The sequence below is a fragment of the Carlito syrichta genome, unplaced genomic scaffold, assembly GCF_000164805.1.
Source record: "Carlito syrichta isolate Samal-C Ts95f unplaced genomic scaffold, Tarsius_syrichta-2.0.1 Scaffold305643, whole genome shotgun sequence".
NCBI lineage: Eukaryota > Metazoa > Chordata > Mammalia > Primates > Tarsiidae > Carlito > Carlito syrichta.
The window spans coordinates 98,065-111,978 of NW_007249739.1; the positions used below are offsets into that span (position 1 = coordinate 98,065).

A 13,914-nucleotide genomic window follows, 5' to 3' on the forward strand; every position below is an offset into this window, starting at 1 on the left:
ACTGGAGGCTTTTGCAAGAACAATAATGAAAAGAAAGTGAAAGCAGGGGATTGAAATCTTTTTAAGTTAATGCTTACAAACAATACATTTTTCTACATAGAAAACACAGGCTAATCTACAGACTAGGTGTATCTTTTATAAAGGTCAGCAAGATTAATGCAATATCAGTATACAGAAATCATTCATCTTTTTAAATATCAGCAAAAACCAATTACATGTCTATTTGTAAAATCCCACTTACAAGATACTTGGAAATAAATCTAATGAAAGATGGTGAAAGACATATACAGGGAAAATTAAAAACCTTATTGAAGGATTCAGAAGAAGATCTAAATAAACAGAGCTAGAGCTCTTCCAAAGTTCAGCAAGGAATCAATGTCATGAAGACATCAACATTCCCCCAATTAACATATAAATTAAATGCAATTTCAATCAAAATTCCACTAGGGATTTTTAGGGAATTTGACAAGCAGATTCTAAAATTCTTATAGAACAGTAAAGAACTAAGAATAGCCGATAAATGAAAATATCTCCTACCATATATCAAGATTTGCCATAAATTAACAGAAATTCAAACCAGGCTGAGGTGCTCCCACAGAACAGTCTAGAGAACCCAGAAATGAACCCATGAATACATGATTGGAAGGTAAATCATAAGGATAGCATTTCAGATCTGTGGAGAAAAAATACCACCTTAATAAATGTTGCAGAGAAAATTAACTACCCAGCCGGGCTCGGTGGCTCAGCCTGTAATCCCGCGCTTTGGGAGGCTGAGGTGAGTGGATTGCCTGAGCCCGCGGGTTTGAGACCCACCTGGCAACTTGGCGAGACCTCATCTCTACAATAAATCAAAAAATCAGCCAGGCATGGTAGCGCGTGCTTGTAATTCCAGCTACTCAGAAGGCTGAAGCAGAAGGATCGCTGGAGCCCAGCAGGTCGAGGCTGCGGTGGCCGGGAGCGGCCACTGCACTCCAGTCTGGGTGACAGAGTGAGACTCTCAACTCAAAAAAAAAAAAAGAAAATTAACTACCCACATGAAAATAATTAGTACTCTCACCCGATACCGTGGACAAAGGTGAATTCCAGACAGCAGATATAAACAGATATGATACTAAGGTAGTGAAGAATTTCATAAACAAGAAAAAAATGTATAAATAAGTTTAACTACATTAATATTTTTAAATTTCATAAAACAGAAGCACTTCCAGTGAAAGATAAAGTCACAGACTTGGAGAAGATATTTGCAAAGCACATAACCACAAATGATTTGCATTTAACTTTTCTAAAATATTCTTATTTAATAAATCAAAGTACACTTGTTAATTCATCTTTCCTGGTAATCTTTGTAAAGAGGAAATTAAAAATTTGTATCCAGAATATGAAATAATTATAAATCAATAAGAAAAAAATGCCAGGTAGCTTAGTAAGATATTGGTGGAGCCAGGTAGACTAAGCAAATTCCAGTGTGAGTGAGTGAGAGTATGGAAAATGTTATGTATGTGTTGGTAAGTGGACATATGAGTGGCTGACTGAGTAGGGACTCGGGAACAAGTGTACAGGGCTCTCCTGGTGAAGCGACTGGTGCTATAGCTGCTCTGCTTGGTCCCTAGTGTTTCCTGGGGCACAGAAGCCAAGTGCCATTTTTTAAAAATATATATTTTTTATTTTAAAATAGTGGGGTACAGTTAAGGGTTAGGTATACAAATGTGGATTGTTCAGGCACCCTTGTTAATAAGGGGTGTCTCCCCATCCCCAGACAGATATTGACTACCATTAATCCCACCTCCCTTTCCCTCCCTGCCCCCTCATGGTTTCCTACCACTGTCAATCCTTTTTTTATAGTATTATGGTAGATGTTCAAGGTCCACTATATGAGTGAGAACATGTGATACTCAGATCTTTGTTTCTGTGAGAGATCACTCAGTATTATGAACTCTAATTCCATCCAGCTTGCCACAAAATTCATGATTTTGTTCTTTTTTATGCCTGCGTAATATTCCATTCTGTATATGCACCACATTTTTATTTGTCTGATGCTGCAGCTGCTCTGCTTGGTCCCTAGTGCTTCCCGGGGCACAGAAGCCACGTGCCATTTTAAAAAAATCAACAAAGCCCTTCCCAGGAAGAAGTTGCCAGGAGAGACTGCCAGTTCCAGGCTCTACTTCACCACTGCAGCATCTGGCCGGACCCTGGTAGCAAGGGCTACTGAGGGAACACAGCAAGGGAGCCCAGAGGCAGAGGCCCACTGGAGAAGACAAAAGAGGCACCCTGCCATTATCTTAAAAATGGGGCGGGAAAGTGTTGTGGCTTGCTCATCATGGACCAATGGACCTAAACCAGTCTCTGTGACTGGCAGATTAACTACTCAGAGGTTGATCATGACCCAGAGGGAATACCCCAAAAACACAAACTCCAGAGGGACAAGCTGAGGAGTGAGTCTCGGGTGCCCCATCCCCTACCCTGATTCAGTCACGGGACAAAGGGTGTAGACAGAAAAGGATGAGGAAGACCTCCAAGGAGATCAGTGGTGAGTCTGGGGCTGATCCAACCCCCTCCTCCCCAGCAATCCTCTGAACGTCAGACCCACACAGCTGGGCCACGACTGAGAGGGACAAACTCAGCCAGAGCCTGGACATCAGCCACAACAGGAGGACTCCACTCTAGGATAAGCCTGACTGGGTTGCCCACCACCAGTACCTGGGGAAGAGACAATCCTGCACCTCCCCAATGGAGGGAATTCCCTGACCATACCAGAGTGGGAGGGGAGAACTGAAGCTCCATCCACTCCCACTGCCCCTCCTCACTCTCTGGGCTGGGCACTGGGAAGATTGTGAATGAGGCTGAAACTCCGCAGGAGACAGTAGAGAAGCAGCTGGGAGGAACAATTACAGAACCTGTCACAAGGGGACAGGTTTTAGTTTATTTTTTTAAAATTTTTTGTTTGTTAATTCTATTATGTTTTTCCTTTATGCATGAATGTGTATATGAGAGCTTGATCTGCATACACGTCTCATTTTTTTTCTTTTTTTTCCTCTTTCTTCTTTCACTTTTTGTTTTCTGTTTATGTGTGTACATGAAGGATTGTCTGCACCCCCATGCCATTTATTTTTCCTCTTTCTTCTTTCATTTTTTTTGTTTTCTGTTTATGTGTGTACATGAAGGATTGAGTGTTCAACTTTCAGGTCTCTTTGTTTTGTTTTTGCTTTTTTGTTCTCTTTTTTGGTTTAATGTATGTGTGAATACATGTGTGAGGGTTTGATTTGAATTCCTTTTTTCTTCTCTTTTCCTTTTTTTTCTTTTCTCTTTCTCTTCTCCTTTCATTTTGGGTTGGGCATATGTGTGTCTTTGGTTTTCCTGCTTTTTGTTGTTGTTGTTGCTTTTTGTTTTGTTTTGTTGTAATTCTAGTTTGTTTTGGGGTGTGTGTGTGTGTGTGTGTGTGCGTGTGTGTGTGTGTGTGTTTTGCTTTGCTTTCTGCTTTTGTTGTTCTGGTTTATTTATTTTTTAATTTTTGTCCAGCTCATTTCATTCTACTATTCTGTTTTCCTCATTGCCATTACTGTACCTTGGACTCAGGGGGTACACACATGTACCTATTGCATTGTCATATAGAGTGGTGGTGGAGAGTGGGTCTCAGGGAACTCATACCACAATCAGTGAGCACTGTGATTTACAAGTAGTTTCTGAATCCTAGCTCCCCATCTTCCACCTTACTCAACTCTTAAAACTACAAGAGACAGCAAAGCTTCCCACCCACAGCCCTGTTTCAAAATAAAACACATTCAGAGCTCTGATCAGGGAATAATAGAGGGTTGAGCAAACATCAGAAGTGAAAGTCTCTTCCACTGCCACTGAATAATTAATGGAGCTAAAGAGAAAAGAAAGAGATCTGTCACAAGTGAGGAAAAGTCAGCAGAGGAACACAGGTAATTCCCAGTGTTACAATGAAAAAACACCTGAAAAATCAGACCTCAGAGCCCAAACAATGGAAGTCACTAATGATTGACCCCAGAATACAACAGGGATTAGGAAATGGATGGAAAGAGTGAATAAGACTCAAGAAAGACAAAATGCAACACTGAAAGAACTTGCAACAGAGATTTTGACCATAAGAAAAATTCATCCAGGAAATAAATAACAAGATGACAAGCATGGAAAGCAGAATTAATCAAGCAGAAGAAAGAATCTCAGAATTTGAAGGCGAAAACATGGAATTAACCTGATCTGTAAAAACCATAGAAAGAAAACTCAGAAAGAAAGAACAAAGCCTACTAGAGATGTGCAATTACATCAAGAGACCAAACCTATGCCTGACTGGTATCCCAGAAGAAGAAGGGGAAATGGAGAACACCTTGGAGCAAGTATTCCAGGAAGTTATCCAAGAAAACTTTCCCCATCTCACCAGAGATGCAACCAAAAAAACACAAGATATACAAAGAACCCCCGCAAGATATCAAATGAGACCAACCCCTAGACAGATAGTAATTCACCTACACAACGTAGGCACAAAAGGAAAAAAACCTAGAAGCAGAAAGAGAGAAAGGTCCCACCACCTCACTCCTCTTGTTCAACATTGTGTTGGAAGTCTCAGCTATAGCAATTAGACAAGAGAAGGAAATCAGGGATGTCCAAATAGGAAAAAAAGAAGTTAGGTTATCCCTCTTTGCTGATGACATGATCCTATACCACAAAAACCCAAGAGAACCGTCAAAAGCCTGCTTTCACTGAAAAGGGACTTTGGCAAAGTCTCAGGGTACAAAATAAATGTGCAAAAGACAGTTCCATTCTTATACAGCAACAACAACCAGGTAGAGAACCAAATAAAAAGCACAATCCCATTTACAATAGCTTCAAAAAAAATTGTAATACCTTGGCATCTTCCTAACCAGAGAAGTGAAAGAACTTTACAATGAAAACTGCAAAACACTGCTCAAAGAAATCCAAGAAGACACAAGCAAACAGAAAAATATTCCATGCTCATGGATAGCAAGAATCAACATTGTTAAGTGGTCCATTCTACTCAAGGCAATCAGCAGATTCAATGCAGTACCCACTAAATTACCAACATCATTCTTCTCAGACCTAGAAATGACAATACCGAAATTCATATGGAAACATAAATGACCACAAATATCCAAAACAATACTCAGCAAAAGAAACAAAGCAGGAGGTATAAGATTTCCAGACTTTAAACTTTATTATAAGGCTACAATACTCAAAACAGCCTGGTATTTGTACAACAGGCATATGGACTAACGGAACAGGATAGAGAATCTGGAAGCAAAACCTCAATTTCTCAACCAACTCATCTTCGACAGAGCCTCCACCATCAACCACTGGGGAGAGGCGAACCTATTCAGTAAAAGGTGCTGGGAAAACTGACTGACCACATGCAGAAGATTAAAACAAGACCCCTGCCTATCGCCATACACAAAAATCAACTCTAAATGGATCAAAGACCTAAACATAAAACCTCAAACTATAAGAATCTTAGAAAACACAGGAGACATCCTTATGGAAATTGGAACTGGCAACCAATTCCTGATCAAAACCCCAAGTGTCTATGCCATAAGAGATAAGTTAAACAAGTGGGACCTCATCAAACTGACAAGCTTCTGCAAAGCCAAAAAAACCATCAAGAGAGCAGCGAGACAACCCACAGAATGGGAAAAAATATTTGCCAACTGTGTATTTGACAAAGGCCTAACATCCAGGATCTACAAGGAACTCAAATGTGCCAAAAGGAATAAAAGAAACAGCCCCATTAAAAAGTGAGCAAAAGACATGAATAGACACTTCTCAAAAGAAGATATACGGGCAGCCAACAGACGTGAAAAAGTGCTCAGCCTCACTAATTATCAGAGAAATGCAAATCTAAAACCACATTGAGATACCACTTAACCCCATAAAGAATGACCATCATTAATAAAAACAAACAACAACAGAAGCTGGTGAGGATGCAGAGAAAAAGGAACACTTCTACACTCCTGGTGGGAATGCAAACTAGTGCAACCACTTTGGAAAATAGTGTGGTGATTTCTAAAAGAATTAGACATTGACCTTTCCTATGACCCAGCAATCCTTTTGGGAGTATACTCAGAGGTATTCAAATTATTTTACAAAAAATATGCCTGCACACACACATTTATTTCAGCACTAGTCACAATAACAAAAACATGGAAGCAACTGTGCTGCCCATCGAAACTGGACTTGATTTGAAAAATGTGGTATATATACACAATGGAATATTATGCAGCCATAAAGAAGGACAAACACATGGATTTCACAGCAACTTGGATGGATTTAGAGTCTATCATACTCAATGATCTATCATAGAAACAAAGAACAGAGTACCACATGTTCTCACTCATAAGCGAACCCTGAACATTTACCATAATACTATAAGAAAGGGATTCACAGTAACAGGATACTGCTAGGGTAGGGGTGGGGGAGCACAACATCAATAAGGGTACCTGATCTCAAACCAGGCAAAGTAGGGACTAAAGGGTGGCCCGTACTTTACCTGTATGATGACCACTTGTACACCTAATCCTAAATTGTACCCCATATCTTTAAAATAAAAAAAAGAAAAAAATACCTTTTAACTTATTTAAAATAAGTAGAGGACCTGGATAAAGGAAATCTGAATAACCAATAAGCATATTAAAAGATATTTGAAATATTTCAACTCACTAGTAATTCTATAAATGCAAATTAAATATGAAAATTAGATGCTATTTAACAATAAACTTGATTGTCCAATATTTTAAAATGTCATACTACCTAGTAATAATATACTTCTCTCAATGATTTTTACTATTTTAAAAAAGATCCAAAACAGACATACATACTATTGTCATTTATTAAATCCAGATGGTGGGGCTTTAGCTGACTATTTATCTCCTTTTAAACATTTATGTGTGTCTGAAATATTTTATAATTATTATCTTTTCAATTTTAAGATGGTTGCTATCTAAACGTTTAAATCTTTTGCTGTATGAAATCAAATCAACCGACTATAGCTACAATTAAAATAAACAAGCATTGGCTGGGTGTGGTGGCTCATGCCTGTAATCCTAGCACTTTGGGAGCCAAGGTGGAAGACTGCTTGAGCCCAGGAGTTCTAACCCACCTTGGCAACATAGTGAGACCTTGTCTCTACAAAAGCAAAAAATAAAAAATATTAACCAGGCATGGTGGTGTGCACCTATAGTCCCAGCTACTTGGGAAGCTGAGATGGAGGATAAGTCCAAGAGATCAAGGCTGCAATGAGACAGTATTGCACCACCGCACTCCAGCCTGGTGTACAGAATAAGATCCTGTCTCAAATAAATAAATAAGCATGAGAATTTCAGATTGGTAAAAAAGACCAATTAGAGAGTCATTAATCACATTAAAAATGTATTCAGTATATAATTCACAAAATAGAATGTTTAATGATGCAATTAGAATTATTTATTTATAATATGATTTGCATTTAACTTTTCTAAAACATTTCTATTTAATAAATCAAAGTACACCCTGTTAATTTATCTTTCCTGTACATCTTTTATAGAGATTTCTCTGAGAATAATTTTAGATGCAAATTAAAGTTGCCAGTTTAAAAAGGCATTTTTTTCTAAGAAAAGAAATCTCAGAATTGCCACAAACAATGGGATGCTCATATTCTTCCTTTCCAAATTCACATTATATTTTATTCTTCAGATGAATCCTCTGGAATATAAGTGATGCTGAAATCACCTCTGGAAGATAACATGGTTTGCTGTTTTTAACAGAAGCTAACAAAGAAATAAACTCTAACAATTTACATACAGAGTAGTGTCAATGTCTGTGTACCAACGTCCATCAAAGCCTGGGTTTCTTCTCTTCTTCTTGTCTTCATTTTCACGTGTTTCTTGAAGTTTCCTTTGAGCCTCTTCTTTGTCCTTGGCTCGCTTGAGGCAGTAAGCCTTTTCCTGCTTCCTGACTTGTTTTTCGATTACTGGATAGTTCTGCAGTGCCTGAATCCGTTCTGAACGCTCTATCTCTTTACCATCCAACCACTTAAATAAAGAACAATAGACACAGAACCATTATTCAAAAGCAGCATATAAACCAGCCCCAGGTTGATTCTGAGTGGAACTTTTAAAACTTGGAAATAATAATGCACCATAGTGATAAAGAATTAAATCAATGTTACTAATGGGAAACACCAGAAACACTGACTTAAATAAATGTTTATTTCACACAATTCACACTGTTCACAAAGTACCTTTACTAATAACAATAATAAGTAGAACTTTGTTAGTAATTAATGACAAGCTCTTAAAAATTTTTATATTGGGCTGGGTGAGGTGGCTCAAGACTGTAATCCCAGCACTTTGGGGGACTGAGGTGAGAGGGTTGCCTGAGCCCGCAGGTTCGAGAACAGCCTGGGCAACATGGTAAGACCTCATCTCTACAATAAATTAAAAAAAAAAAATTAGCCGGGCATGGTAGCACATGACTGTAGTTCTGACTACTTGGAAGGCTAAGGTTAAAGGCTCACTGGAGCCCAGCAGGTTGACACTGGGGTGACCATGAGTATGCCATGGCACTCCAGCGTGAGTGACAGAGTGAGACTCCAACTCAAAAAAAAAAAATTATATTGATTTTATATCTGCTCACTATATCAAGAATTTCATTGCTTAAATCAAATTGTAGCTCCAGAATATAACAACGACACTTACCAAATACTCTTTACAAAAGAAGCCTTGAATGTTACACATAATTGGGCTCTAATACAAATGAGTCACTCTTGCAACAAGATGCACAGAATATGATATTAACTTTTATACCACTGTTTACATCTGATTTTTGAAAGTAAAATAAAAACAGAATGCCAAAGCTAACAGATTAAAGATAGCTATTTATCTACTCAACCTTGTTCTACAAAATGAGGTAGGGTATTTAGAAAGGTGTGGTTAGCAGATAATGTTCCCCCTAGAATGTCTGTGTTCTAATCTACATGAATGTTACCTTCGTGGCAAGAGGAACTTTATAGATGTGATTAGGTTAAGAATCTTGGATGTCTGGTATCATCCTTATAAGAATTATAGAGTTCCTTATAAGTAGACAAGGAAGGCAGAAGTCTCAGGGTCAGAATTAGGGAGAAGTGTGAAGATGCCACACTGCTAACTTTAATGATGGGGGAAGAAGCCATGAGCCCAAAATTCAGACACCTTCTAGAAGCTTCTAGAAGCAAGGGATTCTCCCCTAGAACCAACACCTTGACTTTTGCCCAGTAAAACCACTGCAGACTGACTTTGTGTTAATTTGTTACAGAAGCAATAGAAAACACATAGAAGGAAAAGCACACACAAAAATTTAGTAAAATCTAAATAAAAACCCATATCAAGATCAGTTAAATTATGAATCAAAATTATAATGTGGGGATTTGGGGAAAAAATTCCAAATATGTTCTGGTTATAAGAACTCATAAGGCTGCTATAAATGATGCAGATCTGGTTCTGAGCTTCCCAGCATTCAAAGCAAATTAGAAGAACAGGATCAGTTTATAGTCTTTAATGAAAAAAGATAACGTGTAGGTTTCCTATAATACTTAGCTCTGAAACACATTTCTAAAGTGGGGATTCATAATGGAGATCTTGAGAAATGTTATGCATTGTTTTCTGTAGAAATATGTCCATACAGAAACAGACTTCATAAGGCTGTTTCTTGTAGTATCCTTCAATGAAAGATGGGACCATAATGATAAAATCCAATTCAATAAAATCTGTTATTTAAGGTGATAAGTAATTGTGGTCCACATAACTTGAATTAACTTTAAGTTAAATTGGTTTAATACAGAGTTGGGATCTAATCAATTTGGAAAATTCTGAATAAATAAAATTTACTTATTATATAAGTATATATAATAAATAAATATAAAACATATATGTATAAATATTAATACATATTTATATAAAATAATACTATATCAATATATTACTTTTATAAATTTCTGTTATTATTTTATACATTTCTGTTGTTTAAGACATTCAGTTTGTGGCACTTTGCTATTTTACTTTACATAGTACCATTTATATGCAAATATGTATTGTTAATATAACTATACTATATATAACTATATATTATAACAATCTTGAAAATTCTAGATAAATATAATTTCTTTAAAGTGGGGTTTTGACGAACATTGGGGAGCAAGGTGATATTCTCTTCCCTGAATTTGGAATACATTGATACATCAATCGATTGGCTGAATTCACATCTGTTTTTTACTCAGGTTAAGTAAATATTGATTTCATTAGACATACTGTTTCTAAAAGCCTATGACAACTGAACCCTTTGTTACCTTCCTTACATGAGGCAAAAGATCTCAGATTAATAACTGATGACAAACTTGGGAATGTGCCCCAGCACCTATTCTAGGGACTTCACTTTTTTGGTGACTTCTATTAAGCAGTCTTTGAAAATGGCCCACATTTTCTTCTAGCCAAAAATCACATCTGAATTTAGAAGGCCTAATGAACAGAGATTAAGTTTTGAGCTGACCATTTCTTAATTTTTCTTCACTTAGGATTCTCGCAACACAGAGGCAGAATGTACACACTTATTGATAATAATTGTGCAAGTTCTGTAGCAGAAAAAAGAAACTGAGATACACTGAAAGGCTTGCAGAACTCCTTTAAGGTAGGAATTATTATCCCGCTACAAATGAGTAAAATGAGGCATGCAGTTCCTAGATAGTGGAAACATAAATCAAACCCTGCTGTGTTCACGAGGCTCAGGGCCTCCTTACCACCTGGAGTGGCTTAGACACTGGGAAGAGAAGACAAGGAAAGGGATGCTCTCCTCACTCTTCTATGTGGCGATCCGAAATAAATAACAACTCCCTTGTTGTGGGTTGCATTGGAGCCACCCACAATAAAGATACATTGAAGTCCTAACCCCCAGTACCTCAAAATGTGAGCTTATTTGGAAATAGGGCCATCGTAGATGTAACTCATCAAGACTGAAGCATACCGGAGCAGGATGGGCCCCTGATCCAATATGACTAGAGCCTTCATTAAAAGTTATAGACTCCATGTGAAGACGAAGGCAGAGATCATCAGGGTGACACCTCTACAAGCCCAGGAAGATCAAAGCCTGCCAGAAAATCACCAGAAGCTGGGAGAGAGGCATGGGACAGATTCTCCCTCACAGCCTTCAGAAGAAACCAACCCTGTCAACACCTTGATCTTGAACATGTGGCTTCCAGAACTATGTGATAAAAAAATGTCCGTTACTTAAGCCAGCCAGTTTGTGGTGCTTTGTTACAGCAGCCCTAGGAAGATAGTGTATCTAGTAACACCATTCCTTTAAGCAGATCACAAGCTCTCAACAAACAGCAATTAAGATTCTAAAGTTTATCAACCCAGAGGCAATTAGAGTCTAAAGTTTATAAACCTATTTTTAAATACTAACAAATACACTAAAGAATACTATCTTTCAAAGGAGAGACTTTTGTCCATTGTAGCATCTGATTCAGAGCAGTCTTTCTGAAAAGAAAGACTTGGGCCAAAGCATGTGTGTTAGCCCAGAAAGAACCAGCGAGTGCAACTGTAGTGTGAATGATGGGGACCTCAGAGGCTGACATATGTAGGTTCAGATCCCACCTATACCACTCGTCAGATGTGTCAGCTTAAACAAGGAACATCAGTTCTCAGAGCCCTGGCTTCCTCATCTCTAAAGGCACCTGTTACCCTCTGCAGCTCTTGGAGGATCAGAGACACTATGCATAAAGCATAACCTATGAGCCTCTCTGCAGCACCTGTGTGATGTCTCTCATACCCTATAGCCTGGGCACTGCAGCACTGGTACAGACTCAGCTATGGCAACCACAGGCCTTGTGATCCCTGGACCCCTCCGGGGAAATGGCTCACAGTACTCCACTCTCCACTATAAAATCCATTTCTATGATACTCTGGTTCTTATCAGTTCATTTTTTAGGATGTTACTGTATAATGATGATCAGGCCAGGTTACATTTGAGATAATTTATCATGTATTCCATATTCGATTACCTGAGTCACTCATTCTCTTAATCTAAGAAATTTTACATGACAAGAAATGTGTTCCACTAATCCAGCAGTCAGTGATCTCTTGACGACAGAGAACACAGATATCTAATAAACGTTCCTCTGAGAACGGAAAGTACCTGTCACAAAACTGATGTATCCATGCATTCTTTGTGCAGAAACATGACACCCCATGCAGGTTTGGAGTTCTTGGAATTACATGAACACCAACATGACTGCTTACATATTCTCACTTGAATGGTTTCTCTAGAAATCATATTTTTCCTGGGTTCTAAAAGTATTAAATTGGGAGGATATGGTGTGACAAGTCAGCAGCATTTAGAGTAGCGGTTCTTGAATGAGGTCCCCAAACCAGTATTGTCAGCACTGTCTGAGAATTCGTTAGAAATGCATACTCCCAAGCCCCATGTCAGACTTGACCCAGAAACTCTAGGGCAGAACACAAAAATCTTTTACAAAGCCTTCCAAGTATCTTGATCAACACCAAAGATGGAGAACCACTGCCATAGAGAATGAATTAAGTAAAAAGCGATAGTAAGAAAAGAAAATGTTTTAAATAATATAAAAGCACATAGTAAAAGGCTATGTAATACCATGGTATATATAGCTGTAGCTATCTCTAAAGCCCTTCACTTTTGGTTTGCTACTTATAATTAGTAATGATGATTGTTCTTTATAACGATGATTTGAACTCATAAAAACAGTTAAATGAAATGCTGTGTGCTTTGGCTGAGAAAAGCAAAAAGTATGCCATTTATTTTTCAAAGAATTATTAAAGCTACTAAAACAATGTTAATGGTTTAGAAAGTCAGATAATTAGTTTTGATCTCTAGTGTGTTTTAGTCTCTGGATTATTCCATTCTCAGAAGCAACACATTCTTGGTCAATACCGTGAACAAATCAGGTATTATTGTAGTTGCTCCCTTTCATGTTTCCGTGATTTCTGTATAACCAAAAGAACCATACCTTCAACTGTTGAAGAGTTGCCACCACGAACTGCCTGTAGCCATCAAAGTCAGTGCAGGGGTTCCCCATGAGAAAAAGCTCCTTCAGATGGATGTTGTGCTTCAGAGTTTTAATGCTGCTCAGCTCTCCAATGAAATTTACAGTCAAATCAAGTTTTGCCAACCCTTCACACCCTGTTGAGAAAAAGAAAACAAAGCAAAAAAGAAAAATTACAGTGGCAATAAAATGTGAGTAACCGCATATAACATAAGTAACAGTTGTAGTATTTTAAATCTGCTGATGAACTGCATCACTAACCACGAAGTAATTTTTTTTACAAATATCAACTCCAAGGCTTAGTTTTAGATACATATATATTTTTTATTTTATTTTTATTTTTAAAATGTGGGGTACAATTCAGGATTAGTTTTACAAATGGACATCATACAGGTAAAGTTTGGGCCTCCCTTTGGTCCCCACTTTGCCTGGTTTGAGTTTAGGTACTCCTATTGATGTTGTGTCCCCTCCTCGACTCTGGCAGCAACCCACTACTGCCAATCCCTTTCTTACGGTATTATGTTAAACGTTCAGGATTCACTTATGAGTGAGAACATGTGGTACTCTGTTCTTTGTTTCTGTGATAGATCACTGAGCATTGTCTCAGGGTACAAAATAAATGTGCAAAAGACAGCCGTATTATACACCAACAACAAACAGGCAGAGAACCAAATAAAAAGCACAATCCTGTTCACAATGGCCTCATACACACAAAAGAAAATACCTCAGCATATCTTCCTAACCAGAGAAGGGAAAGACCTTTACAATGAAACCTACAAAACACTGCTCAAAAAATCCAAGAAGACACAAACAAATGGAAAAATATTTTATGCTCATGGATAGGAAGAATCAACATT

At 37.9% G+C, this 13,914-nt stretch overlaps 1 protein-coding gene across 1 annotated transcript in view; it reads right to left on the reverse strand.

Moving 5' to 3' along the window:
- The window catches only part of LRRC6 (leucine rich repeat containing 6), a 111,345-nt gene that overhangs the window by 69,773 nt on the left and 27,658 nt on the right, over window positions 1-13,914 (reverse strand). Inside the window, exons 4-5 of the mRNA XM_008061951.2 lie at window positions 13,022-13,194; window positions 7,810-8,039 (exon numbers count right to left, since the gene is read on the reverse strand). Coding sequence (XP_008060142.1) covers window positions 7,810-8,039; window positions 13,022-13,194 — 403 coding nt within the window. The remainder of the gene's footprint in view (window positions 1-7,809; window positions 8,040-13,021; window positions 13,195-13,914) is intronic.